Genomic DNA, 24,977 nt, shown 5'->3' with positions numbered 1-24,977 from the left:
TTGCGCTGAGCAGGAAGCCATTGAATCTGCATGCCAAGTCTGCCTGATTTAGCTTTTATAGTTTCCGAGATCTCAGCGTTCATACGGATAGACAGACAGACGGACATGGCTAGATCGACTCGGCTTGTAATGCTGATCAAGAAAATATCTACTTTATGGGGTCGGAAAAGCTTCCTCCTACCTGTTCCATACTTTCCGACGAATCTTTTATTCTACGAGTAATGGGTATAAAAATTAACACTAACTAACATGGTAGCACTTATAGTTTCCTCTAATATCTGCTCCGAACCCTCTAGGAACACGGATGTGTGTAGAACACTTCTGACTGAAAAGATACGCTCTGTACTGGTATACAAATATCTACATGTATAAAAGGCGCCACCTATCTTTTATACACGTGACACAAGCGCCCCTAGTTAAGAAATTGTTTCATTTATTGGTTTTTGCGCCACATAGATGTCATTAGAGTAAGCGCGTATATGGTATTCATTAGAGCAAACATTTTTAGCATTTTGTTCGATTTAAACTATTAGTATTAAGTTTTTAAGTTTTATTAGTACTAAGTTAAGTCACTTAAGGAAAATTATCGTAAGCTATGCTTTTAATTTTTTCAGTGGCAATATGGTCTACACAGATGTGGGGTTAAAATCCCAATAATACTTAAACCATTGTTATTGTAAAATTAAAAAAATGTTAGGAACTTTGCCGCTTTAATGAGTAAATTTATAGATAAGCCTCTCTCATTATCATCCTCACCAAAGTTCCTTGTGAACTGATAAGCTGTTTTACAATTTATAAATGAGATGTGCTCTTCTTTTGCCGGTAGTATGAGTTATTGTTTCTGAGAACAATGTTGTCCCGACTTGCGATGGTTCTGCTCGGATTGGAGATCTGCCACACGGGATTGGCCCAGCTCCTAGATGCGAAGTGCCATGACGCAGTGGACCCAATAAGTGGCACTCCGTGGATCGCCAGCATATACCATAACGATGAGTTTATCTGCCATGGAACGCTCATCCACAAACGTTAGTATATATAATTATATACTACTACTTCCGAAATGTATTGAAATGATTGGATTGCAAATCTTCTTATACTAACAACCATGTTCTCTAGTTTTCGTGGTAACGGCTACGAGTTGTATTGGAAAAAGAACAAGTTTGTAAGTAATACTAAAACACAAACCTAAACAGGTTAGAATGGCTGTCTTTTTCCAGAATCGTGCGTTTTGGAGAGTACGATAAGTCCTGCACTCCATCGAACTGCGATACCGTCGAGCAGTACGGAGTTTCAAGGGGTATTAAGAAGCTCGGTTTTGATTCCAAAACACGCGCAAACGATTTATTTTTACTAAGACTCTTCGGGGAAGTGGAGTACAATGGTAAGATAATATGATGGAACTCCGCCAAGTAAAAACGTGGTGGCAGCCTGGAATTTTACACCCTTAACGTATGCAATGACTTGGCTGAGTTCTTATTTAAACACTTAAACTTAATAATCTTATTATTTCTTTACACCCCCAGCCCACATCCGGCCAATCTGCATAATCTTCGATGACGTCGTTAGTTCTGCAACAATTCAAAGATTTAAAGCTTTCGGTTTGCGTCCACCAAGCAAAGAGCTGCAGACCATACATCTATTTCAAAAGGTATTTACCGAATGCCAAAGAAATGGAATGATATTGCAGAGCAACCAGACCTGCGCGGGCCCAATATTTAGAGACAACTGTCAGGGATACAATGGGGGTCCCCTGACGGCAGATTACATTTACGGCGGAGAAACCCTCAGCGTACTCTTCGGGATTGTATCCCACGGCAGGCTGTTGGGCACTCCGGCTAGCATCTACACAGATGTGACTGCCTTCAAGGACTGGATATTCAATAATGTGCGAAATTCCGAATACAAAGCGATTCGGGTTTTCAACGAGGAGTGCAGAACCAATTGGACCTACGATGTTCATGTTCGCCTGTGGGAGGTGTCTCTGAATCAGAATACTTTCGCTGGAGCGCTAGTAACAAACCGTAAGTATTGGTTTTTAAGTTATGCAGCAAAAAATTAGGTTGTTTACTTTTTAAAATAAAGAACTCGTCGTGACTGTGGCCACTGCATTCCTCAGAGAGCCATATCTAATGTGAGTAATAACTACATTAATATTTTGTTTTACCCAATTAGTCTTTATCTAAATGTAAATTACAGACAGGTGAACACCAAATTTCAGCAGTATCTGGATGTGGTGTCAGTTCACCGGCATCCACAATTTGCATACTCATCGGAATCAATTCAGAACAACATTGCTCTGCTTAAACTATCTGAGAAAGTGCGAGGTAACCACTTTACTCTAATAATCCATAAGTCTTATTAAAAACTTGTTATCTAGATTTGGTAAAACCTATCTGCATTGCCATGAACCCGAAGCCACCAAGAAACTTGACGGCACTTTCACCTGTGGACCAGCAGGGTTTTGTTGGCGTTAAAAAAGTACATTTAGTCCCCGTTGACAACTCGCTTTGCTCCCAAAGGATTGGAATGAGAGTTGGATCTAACCAATTTTGTGTTGAAAAACCCAGCGATCTCAACATTCAGCCTCCTGGTTCAATAGTAGGTACATTTCAAAATATCCGCGGCGTCAATAGGTACGTTCTGATCGGCATAATTAGCTTATATAAAAACGGCGTGTTCGTCCTTACAAATATTCAAAGTCACGCGTATTGGATAATGGATACAAGTAATAATTTAAGCGTTTAATTATCTAAAATGCCAAGCGTTCACTTAATGTAGAGTTAAAAAAAAACTAAACAATAACTAGAAAATATGTGTAGTTTGCATGTGGTAATCAACAAGTGAGTGACTATTGGGCGATTTCATTACAAATATGTAAAAGTTTAATGCCCTACTTCGATTGTTCCAATAAATTGACTGCCAATTTATGAGATTTGGTGACAGAACATCACTGAAAAGGGAGGGACACTGCCAGTTGCTGGATGAAGGTTGCTACCAGACGAACTAGCTCTAAACGCGCGCCCTGGATGCAGGCATATACACCACCAGAAATACTTTTATATGCGTTAGAACGCTGATAAAGAAGGGTGACTCAAAATAACAATTAATACGAAGCCGTACATGTATTAACTTTAGCAGTTTCTATACCTCGTCCTAACAGCAGCTCACTGCATAGAGCAAGGCCTGTAATTATTCAAATTCATACGTTTCATATTAAAGTTCCAATTGATGCTGAAGGTGGAGCATCACCAGAAAAAGAACAGTATATATTGGATAACGACATATGTCTGCTGATACTGCAGCGTGCTGTGATCTACAAGGGTAAGCCACTGAGAACATAGTAAGGAATTCAGAATAAATTTGGTATTTTATATTTAATTTTCCTGCCAACAGGACATTTTTTTTAGCTCTCAAAAGGTGCATTTTAATCAAATCAGCAGTTCCGACTGTTCTTTACGAAATAAAATGTTTGTACAGCCCAATCACGGTGTGATGAACTGTGTGATCCTCTTTACAAATTACAAGCTAACCGACTTGGATAGTGCGACAATTAAAAATAGTAAATAAAAACTTTGTGGAATTGTGTAAAAAACATAATATTAGCTTAAAACTGATCAAGACTTTTAGTTTATTTTAGTTCTACAAAAAAGCAATAAATAAACTCTTACTACATAAATGCTCAATATTTGTATTCGAATTTTTAAAAAGGCGCCTTCTATTCTTCCTCTTCTTAAAAAATACCACATTCACCTTGGCTGAGTCCGCATAGGTGGCGCTGTCCCTTCGTGAAATTTATGTAGAATACAGTTTCTGAAAACGGCCGCTAGAGCATTTTTAGCTTTTACATCGATTAATCGATTGTTGTGGCGCCAAAGTAAGCAATTCAAAGATAAATTTTAAGTTCAGTAAAAAGATGGCAAAGGTGTTTTAGCGTGCAATTGAAGGGTACTCTCTTCAGAAAGAGTCAGAAGATGTCACCTATGTTCCCTCCGGTTATGTGTCATGGCTTATTCCCAGACCAGACAATTGTTGTACTTTAACGCTCATTAAATTGCCCAGCCAAGTGGATTATATAGTTGGCACATCCTCTTGGCCGCCGCACATCCTCAATGCAATTACGCGCATGCCGACGCGCATGCGTGACATTTTCGAGATGACTGCGCGATGTCGCTTCCTCCGCCTGGTTCTCTCCAAAGTCCGTCTCTGGGTCTTCAGTCCGTCCGATCGGTGGACTGTGATCAAACAAAATAGCTGGCAAATGATTTACCGCCGCCTCCGCCTGCATTACCCAAAGTCAGGGGGCCAGCACTTTTGGTTTCTGTTTGTTCTTTTCACCTTCCACATCGAGGGACGGGGGCTGACTTGCTGCTTCGGCCGGTCTGTTGGCCCGCTTCGCGCTCTTGGTCAATATCACTGCAAAGGGCCTAAAGCTGACGATCTGCAAGGCGGCAACCGGTTTTGGCCAACTGCGCAGTTTGATTGCTTTTTTTACTTTTTTTGGGAGGCACTGCATTTGGTGTAGTGTTTACCCTTACTAAGGGTTTTCGCGATTTACCAGGTAAGTAACCTTTCGGGGCCCATGCTTTATTCAAGGAAACTAAGCCATTGATTGATTAAGTAGGTTAATAGTCTTGGAAAACATTAAGTACTTGACGAACTTCAATTGGAGTAGGTCAGTGTTTTTTATTTATATTATTTTATAATTAGTAGTGTATCCTTAAAGTTATGACTTGAAAATAATTTTTTTTAATATTTTAAAATAATTTAAGAAAGAGCTTTAATTGGTACAAAATAAAACCAATTCTATTAAAGATTTATTTGTTGCTTCCTAGAGGCTATGCCTATGCGATAACAAAAAGGGTGTGCAAAAAATGTATTTTTACCTCTCTTCTGATATTTGTTTTGGCGCTAAAAAGGAAAATCGGACAGGCTATTGGTCCGGCCAGAATCAGGGTGTTGTTGTGTTGGGGCCGCTGGGTTTTGGGTTGTGTAGCCGTCACCCAGATTATCAGGAAACTGGAGGAACCAGTTTCGGTGCGATGTGGCATGCAACCTAAATATAGATTTGCAGTTCGCAAAAACCAGCGCGATTTGCTGCAAATTAGCTAGGGCCAAAAATATTGATCCAGGCCCAGTGACCCGATTGGATTCCATTCACTGGCAATGGCACAGATGCCTTGATCACACACTGCGAAATCCGCGGATATAACAAATGTTTGCATAGCTTTTTCGGCTTTTTTGGGCCTTATCTTATCAGCAAGTGCCGCACACGAGTGGCACACAGGTACAGATACAGATATACAGATACATTGGCGCACCTTTCGGCCAAGCGCTTACCTGTTGATTGAGCGAAAAAGAGAGGGAGAGTGAGAGAGAGCTGGCCGAGTGGCGGTGTGTGGGTGAGCGGGAGTATCTGTGTGAGTCGCTCGTCTTACAGTGCGACTCCAAACAACCCGTCGCCGTCGAGATCCCGAGATCCCGGCCCTCATTCGCTCGAACGCAACGATCGCGCTCGGTTGTCTCGCCAAAAACAGCATAGATACAAGCCCGGAACGAAAGATACAAAGCCGAGCAGCAGTACTCAAGTTCTCAAAACGTCCAGAAACAACTCCCCGGTCACGGTCCCCCGAAATCGCTTTTCATTTGCGCAGAGAGAACGAATCGAATCCGCTTGCGACTCCAACAAGTGCGAGTGAAGTGTAAGTGTCTTGGCCAGTTTTTGCCTCCCTCCTGCCAAAATGTTTTCAAAAACGGCCGAGAAGAGCCGGTTTCGAGCCACAGGGCTCGTGTGTGATTCATGGATCATGGTCCAAAAGCTCGACCGTTGACTCAGCATCCCCGAAACCGAAATCAAAGACAGACTCGGCAATTAACCCCCTATAAAAAAGCAAAAGTGTTAACCGCAAGTTATTGTGTAACTAACCGTTGTCACCGCCATTAAAGATCGCCGAGATGCGGTCCTTAAACTTAATTACGTCCATATCTCGGCTGTGCGGTATCTTAATCAGCTCAGCAAAACAGAAAACCAGCGCTAGAACAGTGTTTTTGTGATTTGATTGAAATGCGCACAGCGCCAGATTCTTTGATATTATTTTTACCACTCAACATGATTTAATTAAAAAGCCGAAATTGTTTTTTCGGGCTGAGATAGGTGTCGGGCTGTGGGTGGTGCGTTTATTATTATTTGTTTACTTGTTTGCCGTTCTTGTTTAACTCGCCTGAGCTTTTTATGCCGCCCGCGATGCAATGTAGATACAAATTCCCGCCGTATAAAACATCCAAATATTATATTATATTATACATATTTATCCGCATAGTCAGCCATGTTTTCGTGCCTTTTTTTGTGGATTGTTTGCCTCGATACGATTCAATTCGTTTCGTTTCATTTCACTGCTTGATTGAGCACATCAGCGCTGGCAAAAACATATTTTACGTTTATTTTTGTTGGCATAGCGCGCCGCGGCTACATTTTAACATATTAATGTTTTACGGCTCACTCTTCGTGCACTCGAAATTGAATTTGTGGAAATTTCGATTTAGCCAGAGCCTCTTTTTATTAAAGCGACCTTCGACCTCAAAGGGTGATGGGGGCTGTGTGACCCCGGCGGCCTGATTGATAGTTTATTGGGAAATGGTTAATGGATCGGATCATGGTTCCGCTGGAGTCACCACCGCTGATTCACTCAGGATCTTTTGTGACCCAAATTCCCGGGGTTGTTGTTCCCATTGCGATGAACACTTTGTTGTGGTCTAGGGGAAAACAGATCACGGGAAGTAGTTCACCAGCAGAAACTGAATGGCGCAGCCGAAAGCACCTGCACTTGTTTTCGACTTCAAAGTGACGCGCCAAATGTGCGTTTCATAGGCATAGGATACAAAAAAACTGAATATAATGGGGTAAATGAAAATCCGTTTATAAGGGAAAATATGTGGTTTTCTAGAGCCCCCTTTGTTAATAATTTAAAAATAAAAGTATTTAAAAATACTTTGAAATTTGAAATATTTAATTAAATATAAAAGACTTTAATACTTTTAAAGTGAAAGATCTGTAAACCTGTTTTGGGATAATGACGATGTTGAACTTATAAATTGAATTAAATGTTAATGGAATTATTGTTAATATAGAGGTTTACTATAGTAAAAAGAATTCAGAATTGATGATTTATAAACTGTGTTTTGATCACCCTTTTGTCTAATATTAAGTTATCAATAAAATAAAGTATGTTAAATTGTTAACACTTAAATACAAATATATTAATATATTATTCATTCGCTAACGACGTAAATAGTAAAACCTATAGTAAAACCCATTTCACTAGCTGCAATTATCGGATTACTATGAGTTATAGCCCCGAAACGGACGGATTGCACGTCGGCATTTAGCTGGCTGCGCCGTTAAAAGCTGGCAAATGAAAACAAAATACAAACAATTAGCCAAATAACAAAATACAAATCCCGAGCGGAGAACAACAAAACCAGGCGGCCACAGAAGCCAGACAGACATGGGCAGCAGTCGCCGTCGTCTGGCGTTTGTAGCTTTGCGGCTCTGCCGCCGAATCGGTTGGGAACTGAGAACCATAGTGTCTATATAGCCTCTGCCGCACTATATAGCCTCTCGCACGGCCCAAAAGCAGCGGCCCGACGGCGACGGCGACTGCGACGCCAGCGATGTGGTTGAAAAGATTTTTGTATTCGAAAACGGCACAAAATGCACATAAAAATTTTCGGTTTCGGTTTTTGCTTTAGTTGAGAGAAAATCGTCGCTTAGTTAACGTCGCCCAAGAACTGAAGAACTGGCAGTGCACTACAAACGCCACGAATATACGAAACCGATCCAAGTCCAAATCAAAAGCCAAAACCAAAACCCAATCGAAACCGAATCGAATCGAGTCCCAGCCAAAGCCACCCGATCGGAGTAAATCGGTCAGTACCAATCACATGTGAAATCAGCAGAACGTTGGGTATAAATCAGCTGGTTATACAATCGATTCGCAAGGATCGCTGATCAATCCGAATCCGAATCCGAATCCGAATCTGCATCTGAATCACAGACACCCCCTTTCGCTTTCCGCCAAAAATAGTGAGCTGTGTGAATTTTGTGAAGGTTAACAACAAGTAAAGTACCTTACGAAACCAAAGACTCATCGCGAATATATTCGATTGCTAAATAATTTTCTTGGCACGCCGATCCAGGGAATTTCTTTTGACGCATATATTAGTTTTGTTGGCCAGAGCGCAGATACAGAGGTACAGCGATACCAAGATACAGATACGTCGTAGATCTTCGGCTCGTTGAAATTGAATAAAATTATATAGTCAAAAAGCGAGAAAATTTTTAGAAACTTTTCAAGGTGAGTTTATTTTTAGCGCCTCGCTGTGGCTGCGCGGATTGGATTTGTTTCCGAATATTCTCGCTCAGTCAGTCAGTCAGCGCCAGCAGCCATCCGCCAGATACAATATCTGCCAGATATTCAGATATACACAAATTGCGAAAGCGCTGCGGATGTGGCAGCCACCTACTGTGCCTCCTTCGAACGCCCGCCTTGCTGCGGTTTGGCGCCACAGTTTCTGAGGCATTTCGGAAAACGTTTTGAGCGATATATCGCCTATACATCACCGCATATTAATGAAGCCAGCTCTCTAGGTCGCCTGCTCGGAAAAAAGTGTCTTGCGTTGCTTGGCAATTGCGATTTTCGTGGCTGCTCTTCGGTTGGTTTTCCTTTTCGCCGATCTATTTTCAGCCATTCTCCTCGCTCACTCTCGCTTCGTAGCTCTAACATCACGTATACGCAGTGGTTGCTCTCCATTTCCATTTGCCATTTCCCATTTCTTATTTCTTACTTCCAATTGATGCCTGGCCAGCCAGCCAGTGATGTAATTTAGCCCTGACCAGAACTTGTTGATATTCCCCCTGTTCTGTTGCTCGAATTCAGCCCGCGGTCAGTGACCCCTCCCCCAGCCATCAGTCACCCACCTGCTTATCTTCCGCCCCACTTATGGCTGGTCACCTCACCAATAATAGCTGTAAAGCAATCGATACTTCTGCCGAATCAATCTTACAGCGCCCCGAAACATCCGTGAATCAGTGGCCGATAAGATAGCAGTTCTATAAACTTGAATGAGCTAATGGCCATGCCACTGCCCACTTTGCCGATGAATGAAATGTCTTTGTTTACACTGGGGCTTATCAGGGCAGGGCGGAATTAATTACCCAGAGGATGGTGGAGAGGAGATACACAGAGAGAAACTATTTGTGTTGGGAAACATTAATATTTATAAATGAATTTTAAATTTCCATCTTCCCTTGGAACAATCAAACTGATTTATTATATGACACCTTGTTTAGAAAAAAAGACTTGGGCTGTAGCATAACAAAACAGCGTCTCTTGACATTTTGCTGACCCATTTTTAGGACTCTCTAAAGAATTTCTCTCTGTGCTGGGGAAATACTTGCAGTCTCTTCTCTGGCCGGGGATCGTAAATTAAGGCCGTCGCGGAAATGTATCTGAGCTCATTAGAATGGCACTTCTCGCTCACATCCTATTCCGTCCTGGGTGCGTGACAATATTTCATGGCTTGACTTCACTTGACTCGGATTCGGATTCGTATTCGTATTCGTGCGCATATTGCAACTATCTGGGGGAATCACAGGAGCGACGGGAAGAGGGGAGACATGCTCTAAAAATTTCAAACAGCTTTGCGTATATTTTAATTAGTGCGCTCTCGCATTGGCAGTTGGCTTTTTGCTTTCTGCAGCTTGCAGTGGCAGTTTGCAGTTCGCTGTTCTCTTGCCACCAAATCATTTCTCAAGAATTTAACCTTCGTGAACTGTCATGGTAGATTGCGTTCTCTTTCCCCCTGCTGAGGCGGGCACTTTTCTCGTATCTTTCTCGGCTCTTTGGGGCTCGTATGTCATTCGCGGCAAAAAGACAGCGGAACAACGCGAAACCAGACCAAAGATAATGGCTAAAGAATATTTTTACAGACCTTAATGGGCGGCTTCCCTGAGAACGGTTTGCTGGCATTTATGAGACGTGAGCCCGATCTTGAACTGTATCCGGATTAAAAGCTGGAAGGTTCCTAAAAGTAGCAGGGGGTATTCGTTATTCTGAACTTTACTTACAAATGTTGTTATAGGATATTAACAAGCAGTATTTAAAGCTACTTCTGAGCTACAATCCCCTGATCAATACACCCTGCTGAAGTTAACGTAGCTGCAGTTTGCTGGTTAATCAAGTTAAAGTGCCTGGATTATCCGCCAGTAAAACTCGATGGCCCCCACTTGAAAAGCACTTCGAGCTGCAACCCTGACCTTAACTTCTGCCAGCGGCTTTATCACTTTCCCCTGGCCAACCACTCCGATGGCACACTTTCGCAGAGATACAAAATCGCAAGTGAAGAGGGCGAAATTACACAATATTCGAGCGGCAATTTGACTAAAAGTAATCACGTATCTGACGCCTCGCAATTACATAACCGCAGTGCGTTGAAAATAAACGCCCACAGCCGCGAAATCTTCCACGACGAAGAAGTGCAGACTCAACTCGACTGTTGTGGTACCCCTTTTCGTGGGAAGCGGGGGCTGCGGCGCCACTGGCACTGCTCTTTCTGCACCACAAACGTGACTGGCAAACAATTTTTGGTTTCATCGCCTCGGCAAAAGCCACAAAAACCCATCGGGAGATTGCGATTGAGTCGGCACTACGGGATGGCATAGGGTTAACTGGGGAATGGAGGGTGGGGAGATGGGAGATGGGAAAGCCCGCATCATGCCGTCACTCCGGAGTTTACTTTGTTTATGAATTTAACGAAGGGAAAATATTTATTTTGGCCATGCACGTTACGTTGAACAAATTATAAAATCTCGTGCGGCGCGCGCTCGTAAATCAGAAAAGCATTTACGTGCACATCTCTTTTTCGGGATCCAGAATTAATTGCCCGACATTCGGCGGCGCTTAAACGGGCGATTGGTATCTGTTCGAACCGAAAAAGACATTCCGAGAGTTTTCCTTGGAAAACTAAGTAGTTCAAAACGCTGGCCTTCCGCCCACCGAGATATTTCTCGCCGAGGGCCGTTTCTGCGCCAAGTCTATTTCGATCGACAGCCCCTGCGGACGGACGTCAATGCCAAAGTCACAAATATTATATCAAATATGCGATTGGCGAAAGCGAAAGCGAACGGCATCTCAATGAAAATTACTTTGCCTTAACCCCCGGCTGACCAATGCAGCTCCAATTACCCCTCTGAAGAGTAGAATGGCCACGGCGAACGGATGAGAGATGACAGCCGTGTGCGTCCGTCACCCAAATCGAAATAGTTTGCTCGGCATTTTTTGAGTGGGGGCTACGAATATGTATGTTTGATGTATTTTTAAAAGAATCAGACAGTGACACTTGCCTCTGTCCATTAGGAAGGCTGACAAATTGTTTGTTGAAACGGGCTGAAATGCAAATGCTAAGCATTTTATTTAGTCTTTGATTAATTCGTATCCAAACAGGGGTAAGATGTCTTAACAAATTCATTCGGGTGTTCGCACAATGTTGCCCCTTGCGAAGGCAGCCGGGGAACCGAGGAGCCCAGGAGCCCAGAAGTCGGGCACTTTGTCAACTCTAATTGCAGCACTTTGTAAACTGTCACAGGACAGGCAGTTGAAAAAGCAACAAGTGGATGGAGCCTCCTCCTGCTGGAGTCTCCATTTTTGATGGAGAATTATTGCCGCCCGTCCTGGGGACCGACTTTATCTGCCGGTTTCAATCTGCCGCCTGTCATTAGCCCAGCTGACTAGAGGATGCCGATTCAGATACACGTCCCCACCCCAATCATATCATATGCCAGGCCAAAAGAGGAAAATTTGCATTTCACAATTGCATTTCGCTTAATCGCATTTTGTTAACCCATTAAAGCCCACCAATTATGCACAAAGGTAATTACAAGCAACAAAAAACAAAGAGGCAGAATGAAAATAGTTTTCAATTAATTGCATTTTGTTCATTAATGTTAAATCAAATGGCAAATCCATTCGCCGTCCGTCTGTTTCCCGCTTTCAGTTTGCAGTCCGATAATCTTGTTGACGGCATAATAAGTTTGGTGGATTGTATAAGCACAATAAGATAGGTATGGAATATATCTAGAAAAATCCATGTATTTTAAAACTACATTGGAACTATTTTGGACTACTTCGAACTATGAACCGCAGATTTTTGGGCAGGGATTAAATTAAATTACCGCACAAACAGCAGCAGATTGACAAGCCTATTAAATTGTCATTATATGTGCCACACAATTTGTAGACAGTTTGGAGATGGGGCCCTGATTGAGGGGCTTTGTTCTGCGCACTTTGTGCGGCTAATTAAATAAATGCGTTGATAATTACGCTTTATTAGCTCAGAACAACTAATATGGCATTAACTATTCCAGTGACAGATTTAAAATTGCATTATTTTCCCAGCATTTTTTCACAACGCATTCGCTTTTTTTTTCGTTATTTGTTCAATCGCCGAAGCCGGGTGTGTGCACTGTGCTGAGAGTTTAATTTATGGGATTTGGTTTTTTGATTGTTTACTATTATATTTAATTACATTCTGTGCTGGCAAATAATGTGATATTTTGCAATATTTATGGTGGCATCTACCAGCGCGCCATTACCCTTATCACACAGATTTTAAATCCGTTTACTTATCAGTATCGAGACAGGGAGAAAAAAGACTATGTATCTTTGCGCTCCCGCAAATGTATCTGCATCTGAGTACCTGCATGTGGCTCTTTAGCTTTCAGCTTTAAATGCCGTTTTTTGACACACAGTTTAATAAATATTTACCTGCCACATTTTGCCTTTGTTGATTTACTCGAAATTCCTCCGATCCGATGAAAATAGGTGAACGTATGGAAATTGCATTTTCGGCATACTGCGTCGAGCGACGAACTATCTGCGATTAAAATTTGCATTCGCATTGAATTTCACATTTCTCATAGAAAATATGCGCGAAATATTAATCAATTTTGCGCACAGTTATAATTCCCATATAAAATTATAATTCCCATATACAAGCAATCAAATTGCCGCATAAACTGCACTGCTCGCCGAGGGAATGCCATGTGATTGTGTTTGTAGAATTTACATATTTTATTTGTGAAAATTTATGCAATTACAGGCAAATATTTGAAATTGCCAATCGGGAAAAAATGTCGATGAATATCGCGTATGTTTACAAAAGGGAGCGAAAGAATGTCGGCCTCTGCAGTTTTTGGGTTTTAAAGGAAATGGAAAAGGGCTTCATTCTGGTAATAAACTTATGGCCACCTAAAAAGAGCGACTACAAAGCGTATTTGTATCTTTATTTGTATCTTTACTGAGTGGGAGAGCTTCCATGGCTGGCGGTAAAATTGCCACATTCAATGTCACTTGCATTTCTCCCTCTCTCTGTCTCTGTCTCCACATTTTCCATTTCCACTCTCTCTCGCACTTGAAAAGCGAAGAAAATAATCACAAAAGAAACGGCAAGAATGCATGCAAAGTGTCACTTTTGTCAGCTTTTCCTCGTTTTTTGTTTTTGCCCCTGCGCCTAGTGCAAAAATATTAAAAATATCAAACAAGCACACACGCAGCACGAAGAGAAAAACTTTCCGCCCGTTGTTTTTCTCGATTTTTCCTTCGTTTTTCCTCTTTTTTTTTCAAATACTCAAGTGTTTTGATGCACTGACAGTTGCAGACATGTGCTGGTGTGAGTGTGATTGCGAGTGAAAAACTTTTTTAGCTTTCAGCGCTTGATAAGCGCCGCGAAAAAATAAAAAATAGGGGGGAAACATGGAAAAAGAAAAAAGTCGAGTCGTCGAGCCGTTGAGTTACGCCCATTTAGCACGCGCATTGCATTAGACAGACTGAAGAGCAACAGCGTCGTCATCGCCGGCGGGGTTCGGGGGTGTCCGGGGGATCGCGGGGTTCCCCGGGGGGAGGGGCTTCCAGGCGGGCGGAAAACATGTCCTGTTAGCCGCAAGCACGAGCGCACACATGACGTCACGTCACGTCACATTGCATCAGTGCGGGAAGCTTCTAAGAGCGGGGTGGAAAACGACTTGGGAAATACCCTATAGCTCCGGGATTCTCTTTAAAGCGCAGTATTTTTTGTTTTGAGTTTTCTATTAACTAACATTGCAAAATAAATTAATGAATAAATTGCAATAGAATTTGGTAATACAAATCATTCTTAGTTTAGCTAAATTAATTAAAAAACTGGTAAAAACAATCTTAGATTAGTTTAATTACATTAGTTGTCCTAACGTAAAGTTAGAAAATATGCAAATAATTTATAAAGGTATACATAAATTTTCTAGCTAGCATGAATCTTTTTTCTAGATAATTGCTATAGTAGAAAAGTTTGAAAACAAAAGCATGTTTAATATGAATATCTAAATACTAACACCTGGCTAAACAAATACTTATATTTCTATAAGCTATGGAAAGTTTCAAGCTGTCTTCTCAGGCAGACAGATCTTGGGTGATCCCTGCCCAGTCACCCCGTTAATCCCATATGCCCAAGCCCAGCGCTGTCTGAACGGTATTCAAAATCACCCGCCCCCAGGCGGAGTTTCTACGACTCGCCGGTCGCCCCCCTCACTCGTGCCCCTTAAAGCCCCATTTCCCCACCGGCAACTTCAGTTTCACTCAGCAGCAGCCAAAGTTTAGTTTTGGCCTGGCCAACAAAAGCGCGTCTGTGAAAAAAGCCGAACAACAAGGAAAAAGAAGAGCGGAGAGCAACTTGAAGAGGCAACACGCGGGGGGCTACAAAAAATAAAGACGAAAAAACGTTGAGCAGTTTGAAGTGTACGTGAAATTTGCATAAATGCGAAATCAACGCGTTCACTACTTGGCGCTGCCCTCCGTTTCGATTCCCAAAACCCGGGGAGCCAAGTCCCCGATTCCCGGGAGGAGCTGCAGAGCACTTTGCCACACATATGGATGTGTGGATGTGGCTGTGCGGCATGGCATTTGCATGGCTTGTTATGCCCCGACAGGCGGGTCTGCTGACTGCGTTTTTCCACTCCTAATTTCAGCCAACTTCTGCCAGTTAGTGGGTGAATATGTCGCTCCGGCTTCACTTTTGTTTGGCCCAAAGAGCCGAGGCATCAGCAGCAGCAGCAGCAGCAGCAGCAGCAGCAGCAGCAGCAGCAGCAGAAGCAGCAGCTCCACCACCACAAGATCTTTGAAGTAGTTTTCTTGGGGCCTCGACCACTTGACAGCCGGCAGTCAGATGGGAAATGGAAAATGGGATATGGAAAAGCTGTTGCTGCCGCGCTCGAGTGGCTTTTAATGAGCTGTTCCCTTATGCAGTTTATTAATGTGTTGAAATGGCCATCCAGCTACCCAAATGCACGCTGTTTGCCCAATAGCCGATTTGTTTGGGGCAGAGTCTGCAGCACGTAATTAGTTGGCTCATTACAGATTGAAGCTGTTCCATTTGATAAACAGATATTCCAGAATAAACACCAGACCAGACACTCCCTATGTTTCGAAAGCGATTCCGATTCAGATTGGTAGTACACGAAGGGAAAATACTGAGGAAAGTCAAGATTTGTTCAACAGTGAGGGGTTCTGCAGATTTCTTACATTTAGTTAAATGCTTCTTATGATAGTAGTAAAGGTGATTCCAATTCTAAGACTCTAAATATACTAAAATTGATTTGGTGAGGGGCTTTGTTTCTGAGTTGATTTGAGAAAGAATGCCAATAAAATACTATCAGTATACTATCAGTATTTTATTTAGAATTCCTGTATGCCCCTGGTAATTTGGTTAATCGTTACATTTATGGTCTCAATAAGTTGTATTGAAGGGAAAAGTAATTGGGTTTCCTTTCCTCAATAAGTGTGAGGGTTATCAGTATTTTATTAGGAGTTCCTGTACTCTCTTGGTATTTTTTTAACGTTAGATATCATATTTCATTTAGTTGTATTAGGAGGAAAAGTGGTTAGCTTAACAAGCTAAAATACCAAATTGTTCAACCTTTCTCCTTGATTTTCGGGCAGTGTACTGTAAAGCAGCGTGCGAAATGGCCAAATCGAATTGTCGACCCAAAAACCGCTTCCTCCCACTTCTGATCCCGCTCTTTTGCCCCGACTATACCTATTCCATGACATCATCCGTGGCAGGCAGCACCACCATCATCATCATCACCATCGTTGCCATCGACTTTGACTGCTGATGGTTCCAGTTTGGTTTCGGTTTCGCAGTTTTTTCCCCTTTGTCTGTTTTCTACTCCATCTCCCTGTTATTATTCTGGCTTTTATGGCGGGGGCCAACTGCTAATGATGCTGATGGGGCTCCGAAATCAATTTGATTCCTGCTCACTGCTCGCCGGTGATGGCAACTCATGAGCTGCCTCTGCCACTTCCACTGCGGAGCTCTTCGGTGTCAGGAAATCGGCTTACAACCCGCCCTTTTCACCGCGCACGCAAGAACTTTTATACATTTTCGGATATTTTACAGTTTTTGCATACCGAAAGCACCACGCCCTCGGCTCGTTGGCCATAAATCTTTGGAATTACCGCATGCAAATTGATTTGTTGCTCCCACCCCGAATCAAACGCAAACTGCATTTGAAAGGGGCATCGAAGGGGGGCTTTGCAGTGGGGGCTACACACAAATAAATTGTAATTTGCCAATTGTGTGTGGAAAAGTTATTAGCGATAACTCGTTTTTTGACACTGCCCCCACTGCAACGGCTCTACATCGATGCTTCACTGTACCCGGAAACGGACTACGCCGCTACGTGTCCCCCCGGCTTTTTAGCCACCAACCCCCGCCACCGGCATTTGGTTATTAGTCATAAAGCTGCAATGGGATTGCCAACTGGACAACTTTGTTAATGATACATGGTTGACCAAGTTTGGATTTGCTGCCCCACGTTGTTGTTTGTGCGGCGTCAAGTTGATAAGTTGCCGGAGCTGGGAGCTGGAGCAGGAGCTGGAGCAACTTGCCTGTTTGAGGATCAAATAATTTGTTTACAAATTGCTTGCATATGGAAAGTTTGTGCCGCAGTTTGCCCAAGGCCGACTTAAAGTCGGAGAAGTGGGTCAGGCCCACGGACGGGATGGATGGGAAAGCGGAAAGTGTTTCGAGAAGGACGGCAGCACAGAAGGAGCGGCCTAATCCAGGTCCAAACAAATTTCACCATTTGTTTGCTGCTCCTCCTGTCGTCCCAGAAATTGAAAAACGGCGTTGGAATTAATACATTTTGTGAGATACACATTTAAATTGAAATTGAAAGGACTTGATAAAGTTAAAATTAAGATTAAGAATATGTGGACTTTAAGCTAGAAATTTAAATGAACTTCTCAGTTAGATTTCGGTTTACATAAATTAGATTAAATCAGATTGGTAAATTAGAGTAAATCAGATTGGGTCTAATAAAAATGTGTTCATAATTTAAACTAAGGAAATTACACTTCCATGATACACACAGCTCCTAATTGGGTGCAATCTAATAGTGCTTTTGTACAAAAATGAATACTTAATTGAAATCGAATGGTTAGAAGCTTCAATAAGCAATCAATTTTCTGTTTAGCTAATTAAAAAATTGGAAACTAATTGGGGAAAAAAAATGAATAATTATTTAGAATATGATTTAAATCTCAGTGTGCTAAATCGCCGATGACATGTTGTCAGCCACAGAGCATCCTCGTGGCAAGGGCATTTGAGCCAGTAATTAGCCAGGACTCCAAACGGCTCCTTTGGCCAAGGAAGTCCCCTTTCCCCCACTTTCTCCTTCTTTCCCCACTTTCCACAACCCCCGGAACTGGAGTGACGCGTTCGTGTTTGCGTTTTCGTGTTGTTGCGCTTTTAGCCTCTTTCAGTCTGGCACTTTGGATCCGTGGAAGAGTTGGCCGTATCCACCCGCCTCGCTTTTATTTAATATTTTAATTAAATTATTCCCGTGCATGTGCAGTTGGTTTGCCGGGGCGTCTAATGGCCCAACTTCATGGCGTACAAAGTATTTACATGCAAATGCCGTCAACGTGTTACGGCCTGTGCTCCTGGCCCCCTCCTGGCCGCCGCTTCTCGGCAGGAATTCGAGCCGGAAACCGGGAACCTGGAACCTGGACTCGAGATGGAGCCATTACCACCCGCACTTAACGTTAATTAAACTGCTGTGTGTGCTAAAATGTCTCTTTTCCATATGTGTGCGGATATCCCGGCGCCTCCGCCTCCGCCCCTGGAATACCCCATCCCCATCCCCACCTCCACCTCCAGCTCCACCGGCAGCTGCTGTCGTTTTAATAGCTTAATGTAGTTACTTCCACTTTGAGTGTCTTCTGCAGAAGAAAGAGAGGCCAGATGCGGTGCGAAAGAGACCGAGCGAACGAACACAGGGCAAATGTGTCTTTGCTAATAAAAAACACAACACTCAGCAAAATTGTTATGCAGCAAACTAAATCAACAGCCACCCATGTCCCGCCCCCTTTCCCTTTTCCCATTTGCCTGACCCCTTTCGCCCACCGCCCCTGCGACGCACGTACAAATTACAAAGCTATGACGGGAAAAAAGTGCGGCAGGACATGGACGTAGAACCCTTGTAAGCCACACTTACAACACGGCTCCATGTGCCGTTTGGGGTGCGCTTACTTACAGCACTCACTGTGGCAAGTGCATGGGGAGGGGATGGGCATGGAGCAGCAGTGGAGGAGCGTCCTTCGTAGTGCTAGTCCTATTCCAAGTGCCTTTCCGGGGTGTGAGATTCTGTGTGTGCAAAAAAGGCGATATCTAACAAAGTTTAACTCGTTTTATGTCCGACACCCTGTACAGGGAAGGCTTTAAAGGATGATAGAAGTCTTTCGAATGTATCTTTAACTTTGAGGCTACGCAAAAGATTTAAAATCGGCTATTAAGATAAAAGACAAAAGCTATTAAACCTAATATTTCCCTAAATGGTCAACTAAATCAAACTAAACTTCGTAAGAAAAATGTTTACAATATTGTGTTACCTCTCTGTGTGACTAACATACTGTTCTAGAGCAGGGAAAGAAAAATCACACAAAATTGAAAGGACCCTCACCCATCCTTCCCTGAACCTCCCAGGATATCCCCCAGTTCGATGCCGCCCCGAGCCACTTCCCTGGCTGCCTGCTGCATTCAGTCAGCCGAATATGTTGGCTCAGTTTGGCACACAAAACGACGCAGCAGCTTTTCCGCATGCAGCTGCATCTGGCAACCGTTTGTGGGTGGCGCAAAAATGGGGCAGGACTCCTTTTCGGGACTCTGATGATCCCGGGGAGGAGCGATGAGTGTGTGCCGGCAGCAGCCGTGTGACGGCAGGCAGGATTAGCCTGGACATGGCTGAATAATGTCTTTATTAGTGGCCAAAAAGGAGCAGTCCGCCCCGCCGTCTGTCAGTTGTTTTTCCTGGTCTCGTGTGCGTCGGGGTTTTGATTTCATTAATTAGTCGTCTACGTGATATCAAGTGTACGCCGTGTTATCGCAATTATTACTAACTCCGCCCGTTTCGCTTCTCTTACAGTCAGCGCTAAAAGAAGATGGCCCAACCACAGCTGCTGCAAGTGAAATTGTCACGTTTCGACGCCCAGCCCTGGGGATTCCGCCTCCAGGGCGGCACGGACTTCGCCCAGCCCCTGCTGGTGCAAAAGGTAAGTGAAGGGGTTACGTTTCCATTGGGCAACGCGTCAGAAAATCAGAAACAATTCGCTTATCGGGCGATTGACAAATGGAATTTGTGTGTTCGGGCCAGAGTCGCGAAAAAATGAAATGAAATTCTCGCTGGCAACAAACGCGAAAAACGAATATTAGTTGGCCAGTTAATTTATTTATGTATTTAAGTGCTCGCTGGCTGTTTTCACATATAGTACGCCTTTTTTTGTTTGTTAAAAATAAATCTGTGGATATAAGTTTCACTTTTTGTGGTCGCTTTCAGTGCGATTTTTGCGCACGTTACCCAAAACAAATAAAAGCCGTATTTTTCCCAATTTTCCAATTCGAATTTCCTCTTGCCATATTAACGCCAACATACAGTACATATAGACACACAGATAAACCCCCACAAGCACACTGAGGCAGAAGCCCAACTAAAAATTTGTTAAACATTCATAACAGATCTCGAAACATTTTACATTTGTGGCGACACGCAACAGCGAAATTTGCTAAATCATTTTTGACAACTTTATGAGCGTTGCGGCGCGAAATGTCGAAGGAAAGGATGTGCAGTGCGATTCGCAACCGTAGGGCTGTGATTAATTAATGGGAATTTAATGGCCGCAGTTTCCGCTAAGCGGAAAGTTTTCACCTATATTAATTACCATAATATAGGCTTTCTATCTAATCTAATACCTCGTGATATGGCGGACAATAACAAACTCTAACTTTGATAAGCTAAAACAAAAGCTAATATTTTAGTACACTTTGCTGAAATTAAATTCCAGAGACCTCTCAACGAAGCGAATCATGAATCATGTATGAATATACCCAGAGCAGCTGACGGAACCCATAGCGACTTCGGTTGTGACTCAAACTCGATAAGGGGCCTTGTTTGCCAGCGGCTCTAATCAGTAGCGCTGAAGTCAGTGAAATTCTTATTGCTCTCGTCATAAAGAGAATTGCCCTACGATTGGGGCCCAAATAAAGTGGAATTATTGATTCCGAGCCCGATATTTGGCGCAAATTCCCCCGTTCTTTGCTCTTGCCCCCGAAACAATCTGTAAATATTTTTATCCGCTCCGAAACAACACAAATTCTGTGCTCTCCTTTCTTGTTTGTTTTTGGCTGCGAGTGGGAGGTGGGCGGTGGGTGGTGGGCGGCAGACGGCGTGGAGGGGGCGTGGCCTGCGCTAAATGCGCAATTTCTATTTAAACAGCTGTGGATTTGTGTCAATGCTATGCGACTTCTCTCTTTTTCGAGCTGCACCGAGCTATTTAAAACAAAAAGTAAATAAAACACAAAACAGCAAGGACAGGGATTATCATGGAATTGAGTTGTTTCGATTAATTTAAATGCCGCAAACTAAAGCACTTCTGCAATTATCGCCATCAATGCGGCCACCAAAAACAATGTGGGCCAAAAGTGCAACAGGACCGGCATTTAATGGAGGTGAAAAATGGACTGGTCAAATTTGTTTGCAATTTATGCGAAAATCACACGGCGTGCAGAACGCAATTTGAAATGGAAATATTTATGGATTACACAACGAAAAACAAAGCCAGGCAAATCCCCAACGTTTCGTTGGCCACTCTCTCGCTCAATCCCGTCCAGACCAGGCCAAAACCAGATGAGATGGGTTGGGTTGAATTTAGCTGCCTGCCGGCGGTGCGACATCTCCTGGCTGGCTGCCTTTTGCTTTTCGAACACTTCAAGCCCAATTGAATTTGGAATGGCGCACTTAAGCCGCATCCTCCTCCGCAGGATTTGCGTAAAAACTTTGCTCGTAATGAGCCACACGGGAAGAAATGTGTGAAAGTTTGGCGCTAAGATGTCAAAAATGTGACATATATAGTTGTCAAGTAGAAAAATGCATTTAAATTAATTAAATTTGAATTGGAACATTTTTAGAATAGTTTCAGGACAAGCGCCTTCAGGTATGCAACACATTTTATTAAATGCAAAGGTCCTTGTTATTCAGAAGTCTGTTCCTTTGTGGCATAATATTTTGAATACTTAAACATCTGTAATGTACATATAACAGGATACGTAACGTTATTATGAAATGCATACTTTTTATCAAAGAATGTCATGTTGATGAGCGTTTCTGAGGCATTTTCTCCCTGTGCCGGAGCTGAGCTCCTTGGTTGCCAGGACACAGGCTCCGCAGCGGAACTAAAGCCCGACGAACTCGAATGAACTGCGCCACTCTGAGCACCGGCACTCGAAAACTCGAGCTGGAGCTGTAGCTGAGGCCGACGCTGAAGCTTGGGCTCTCCTACCTTGACAACGAATCATCATCTCAGTCATCGTCAGCATCCAATCATGTCGGCTTCCTGGCTCTTGAGCCACTGCCAAACAAATTGGTCTCCTTTAAATGCTGCCGCCACTCATCAAGATGCAACACATGACGTGCCCCCACCGCTTCCATCAAACAGCAAAAACCGGTGGTTCGCAGTTGGTTGCCATAAAAATAAGCTACTGAGCTGCTTAAATCAGATTAATTTATGATTTCTCGCAGCGAGTGTTCAGAGTTCGGTTCTCGAACCCCAAAGAGCCGGTCCCACAAAGTCCTTTTCCTGTTGCTTCCGCTGTTGTGCCGTGTGTCCTGTGTGTGTTATAAGCCTTATGCCCACGGATTTTCACCCACTCGCAGAGAGAAGCCACGTTTATACGTATATTTCATTATCAAGTGCAGAGTGGTTCGTTTTGGGCCACAAAAAGCGTCGCACAAAAGGCCAAAGTCAAATAAAAGCGAAAGCCGGGCGGAGCAGCGCACAAATAATGGACCAAATAAGTAATACAAGAGCACAAATTCGGTTTACTACAAATTTCTGGCTTTCCGGCTTGCCGGCCAAAGAGCCAGTGTCCACATACCATATCATAGCAGCTGGGAAACAGAGTGCAGAAAAAAGCATCAGTGTCGGCTATTAGCCAACTTAAAGTCTAGACAAGCCCGGGAACACTGGAGAGGACAGTGTATAACAAGCTACTGACGGCATCCAAGGCAACCGACGTGGCCGCCAGTCCCACACACATGATCCTCCGACCATCCCACGTCCTACAGCATCCTTTTCCCGCCGAACTCCGCGTTCTGCTCATGCAAATCCGTTGGCGTATTTTTCGATACCCTAGGTAAGGGTACGGTAACTTAATAAGGTATCTACCACAGAATTATATAATAATATATACTCGTATCAATGCGTATGACCGAAAAGATTTTCTCGTCTTGCCTTAAGCCTCAGAAAAAACTCAAGAGCCTTGGACAATGCCGAGGTGAAAGTTCTGAATATGTTTTTTGATTTCTATGAATAAAATAAAAAGTTATAAGCATACCCATAAGTTTTTCAAAACTTTATCAAGGTTAATATAAGAACTTTTCAAAACACAGAGCCCAGATAGAAAAAGTTTTCTTAGAGGTCGAGTTTTAAAAGATCCTATCAAGGTCCAAAAATATTGAATATTTTAAAGAACTATTCAAAACCTATGGTCAAATATATAGCTATTCTCGGAACCATGGAACTCGCTTGAACAAGAAAGTGCATTCAAAACACCGCTTTCGAGCTGACCTTCCTCCCGAGATTTTTTCTGGTTTCGCTTGGTTTCAGTTTTGGCTGTGTTTTGCTCGTTTTAAGCTTGTTTGTTTGCCATCTCTTCCCCGGCTGGCCATTAATTATTTGACTCCTGTCTGGGGGCAGCCTTTGTGTTGGCGGCCCTGTTTGTCTTTGTCTTTACCTCAAACTGGAGTTTTCATAATTCGGAACTGCTCTTCCGCATTGAAGGTATATCAGTGCCACATCCTACTTTGGCAAGTGCGCCCATACTCTATATTGAAGGGTACACACAAGTGGCTTCGAAGTTCTGTTTCTGATTTATGCGAGCCAAATTATAGAAGCAAATTTCCTTTGCTTTGATTAGGGCTTTTGTGTAATTGAATCAGCAGACTCGGAGGCGACTCCCTGCTGCGGTCTGCACTCTCGATTGTTGACTCTCGATTGCAGTTAGTAGCTGCTGCTGATTGAACTTGCACTTTTCTCGACCACATGTCAACAGACCGGAGGGGCCCTGTGGATTTCTCGGCCTTCTCCGGCTGCGGTTGCTCTCAATTCACTCGGACATTTTATTAATTGCACAATGGCTCAAGAGCACTGTTGTTGCTCAGTTCGTTCAGAGACAGGAAAATTGCATTTGAGCACTTGGCAGGAGACTTACATGCCGGAAATTTCCTTTGCGGTTTCTTGTCGCACTCGATAGCCACAGAAGTGTGCTGATTGCACGAACCCGAATACCCTGATACGCAGGCTTTGGAGTTGAGAGTCGCCGGCTAATTCCACACCAATTACCAGCGCAACGTTAATTGAATTAATAAAGAGTCAGTCGCCAGTTGCCAGTTGCCAGGCGATGCATTGCTGATTTCCCGTGATTCATCTCTGTCAGTCGCAAAAAGGCGGAATTGATAAAAGTTGAGCCAGCGGAACAAAAAGGATAATCAGACAGTGATTAAGTGCCTGGCTGCGTCAGCGGCGCATTTGATTGATTATCAATTTCACCGGCTCCGCTTGGTAGGTGAGCCCGTGACTACTGACCACCGGCTATTGAGTGCTGACCCTGGCCCAGGGACAGCGACTGCGACATCGGTGCATGCCGCTGCATCGCATTGCCAATTTAAGAGCGCTGGAATTTATTGAACAGTCCTCATGGCCATAAAGCCGGCCTCCCTGCCCGGCTCCCACATCCGCTTCCGCTCCAGGGAATCGAGTGGCGCTTCCGTTTCGTTTTGAGGTGGTTCCGGAGGGTATGAGTTCGTGAGCTAGAACAAAACAATTTGTTTATTTCTCATCTTAATCCAGTATTTATTTGTTAGAGAATAGCTCAGTTATTTTTTGCAGCCACACGTGCAGTGTACACTTACTCACACAGAACAGTGTGTCGAAAGCCGGAATAGCCATTTGTGGAATTGAACATACGGGTGTCCATATGATGTGTGCGTTCCATAGGTCCTTTTCAATCAATGATCAATCAATCAATAAATCAATGATAACAACTATTGCATAGTCTTGTTACATTTATAATTTTCGAACAATGTTCTCTCTACCTCTTGAACAGTTTATGCAAAGACTTCACCTTAAACACCCCAGGATTTAGGAGCTCAGTAAAGTTCGTGCCTGGACCCCGCACATCCAACTGCCTCACGCGCCCAGCCCTCGTGTGTTCGTGGTCAGGTAGTTGGGACTATCTTTAGTCGCTTTAAGTTCACTTGCACTTCATTGCACAAATGCTCTGGCTGCTCTGCTGCAACTTCCAGGCCGCAGAGCAGAGGGGACTTGATGCCACACCAT

The 24,977-nt window shown here is 43.4% G+C and overlaps 2 protein-coding genes across 25 annotated transcripts in view; both read left to right on the top strand.

Annotated features, from left to right (window-relative positions):
• The first annotated feature begins 851 nt into the window (after positions 1 to 851).
• Positions 852 to 2,927, top strand: LOC108029954 (trypsin alpha). 2 transcript variants are annotated; one of them, XM_050887533.1, is made up of 7 exons: positions 852 to 1,025; positions 1,117 to 1,162; positions 1,218 to 1,381; positions 1,524 to 2,021; positions 2,083 to 2,131; positions 2,197 to 2,324; positions 2,378 to 2,927. In XM_050887533.1, exons 1-7 carry the CDS (start codon positions 869 to 871, stop codon positions 2,743 to 2,745), a joined length of 1,410 nt encoding a protein of 469 aa, XP_050743490.1. In that variant the 5' UTR covers positions 852 to 868; the 3' UTR covers positions 2,746 to 2,927. The 2 variants fall into 2 exon arrangements, with proteins under 2 accessions (XP_050743490.1, XP_043947905.2); XM_044091970.2 differs by having other exon boundaries at positions 2,197 to 2,317; positions 2,378 to 2,419.
• Positions 2,928 to 5,483: 2,556 nt separating this feature from the next.
• Positions 5,484 to 24,977, top strand: part of LOC108030021 (PDZ and LIM domain protein Zasp) — a 56,671-nt gene continuing 37,177 nt past the window's right edge. The window contains exons 1-2 of one of the 23 annotated variants that reach the window (XM_050887526.1): positions 5,484 to 5,699; positions 19,511 to 19,637. In XM_050887526.1, the coding sequence (XP_050743483.1) occupies positions 19,527 to 19,637 (111 nt within the window). In that variant the 5' untranslated portion in view covers positions 5,484 to 5,699; positions 19,511 to 19,526. Of the gene's footprint in view, positions 5,700 to 7,599; positions 7,924 to 7,959; positions 8,352 to 19,510; positions 19,638 to 24,977 lie in introns of those variants that run through there. The other 22 variants (XM_050887525.1, XM_017102540.3, XM_017102542.3 and 19 more) reach the window with 22 other exon arrangements.

Source organism: Drosophila biarmipes, chromosome 2R (assembly GCF_025231255.1).
Source record: "Drosophila biarmipes strain raj3 chromosome 2R, RU_DBia_V1.1, whole genome shotgun sequence".
In the NCBI taxonomy this organism is placed as follows: Eukaryota; Metazoa; Arthropoda; class Insecta; order Diptera; family Drosophilidae; genus Drosophila; species Drosophila biarmipes.
Note: the sequence above shows the minus strand (reverse complement) of the source record. Positions and strands in the feature narration are given on the sequence as shown.

What these genes read in the sequence shown, in the direction of transcription:
- LOC108029954 (XM_050887533.1), top strand. Translation starts at nt 869, where the DNA reads ATGGTTCTGCTCGGATTGGAGATCTGCCACACGGGATTGGCCCAGCTC. An exon ending in ATTGGAAAAAGAACAAGTTT is followed by an intron (nt 1,163 to 1,217) that starts GTAAGTAATACT and finishes GTCTTTTTCCAG; the next exon opens with AATCGTGCGTTTTGGAGAGT. An exon ending in ACTATCTGAGAAAGTGCGAG is followed by an intron (nt 2,325 to 2,377) that starts GTAACCACTTTA and finishes CTTGTTATCTAG; the next exon opens with ATTTGGTAAAACCTATCTGC.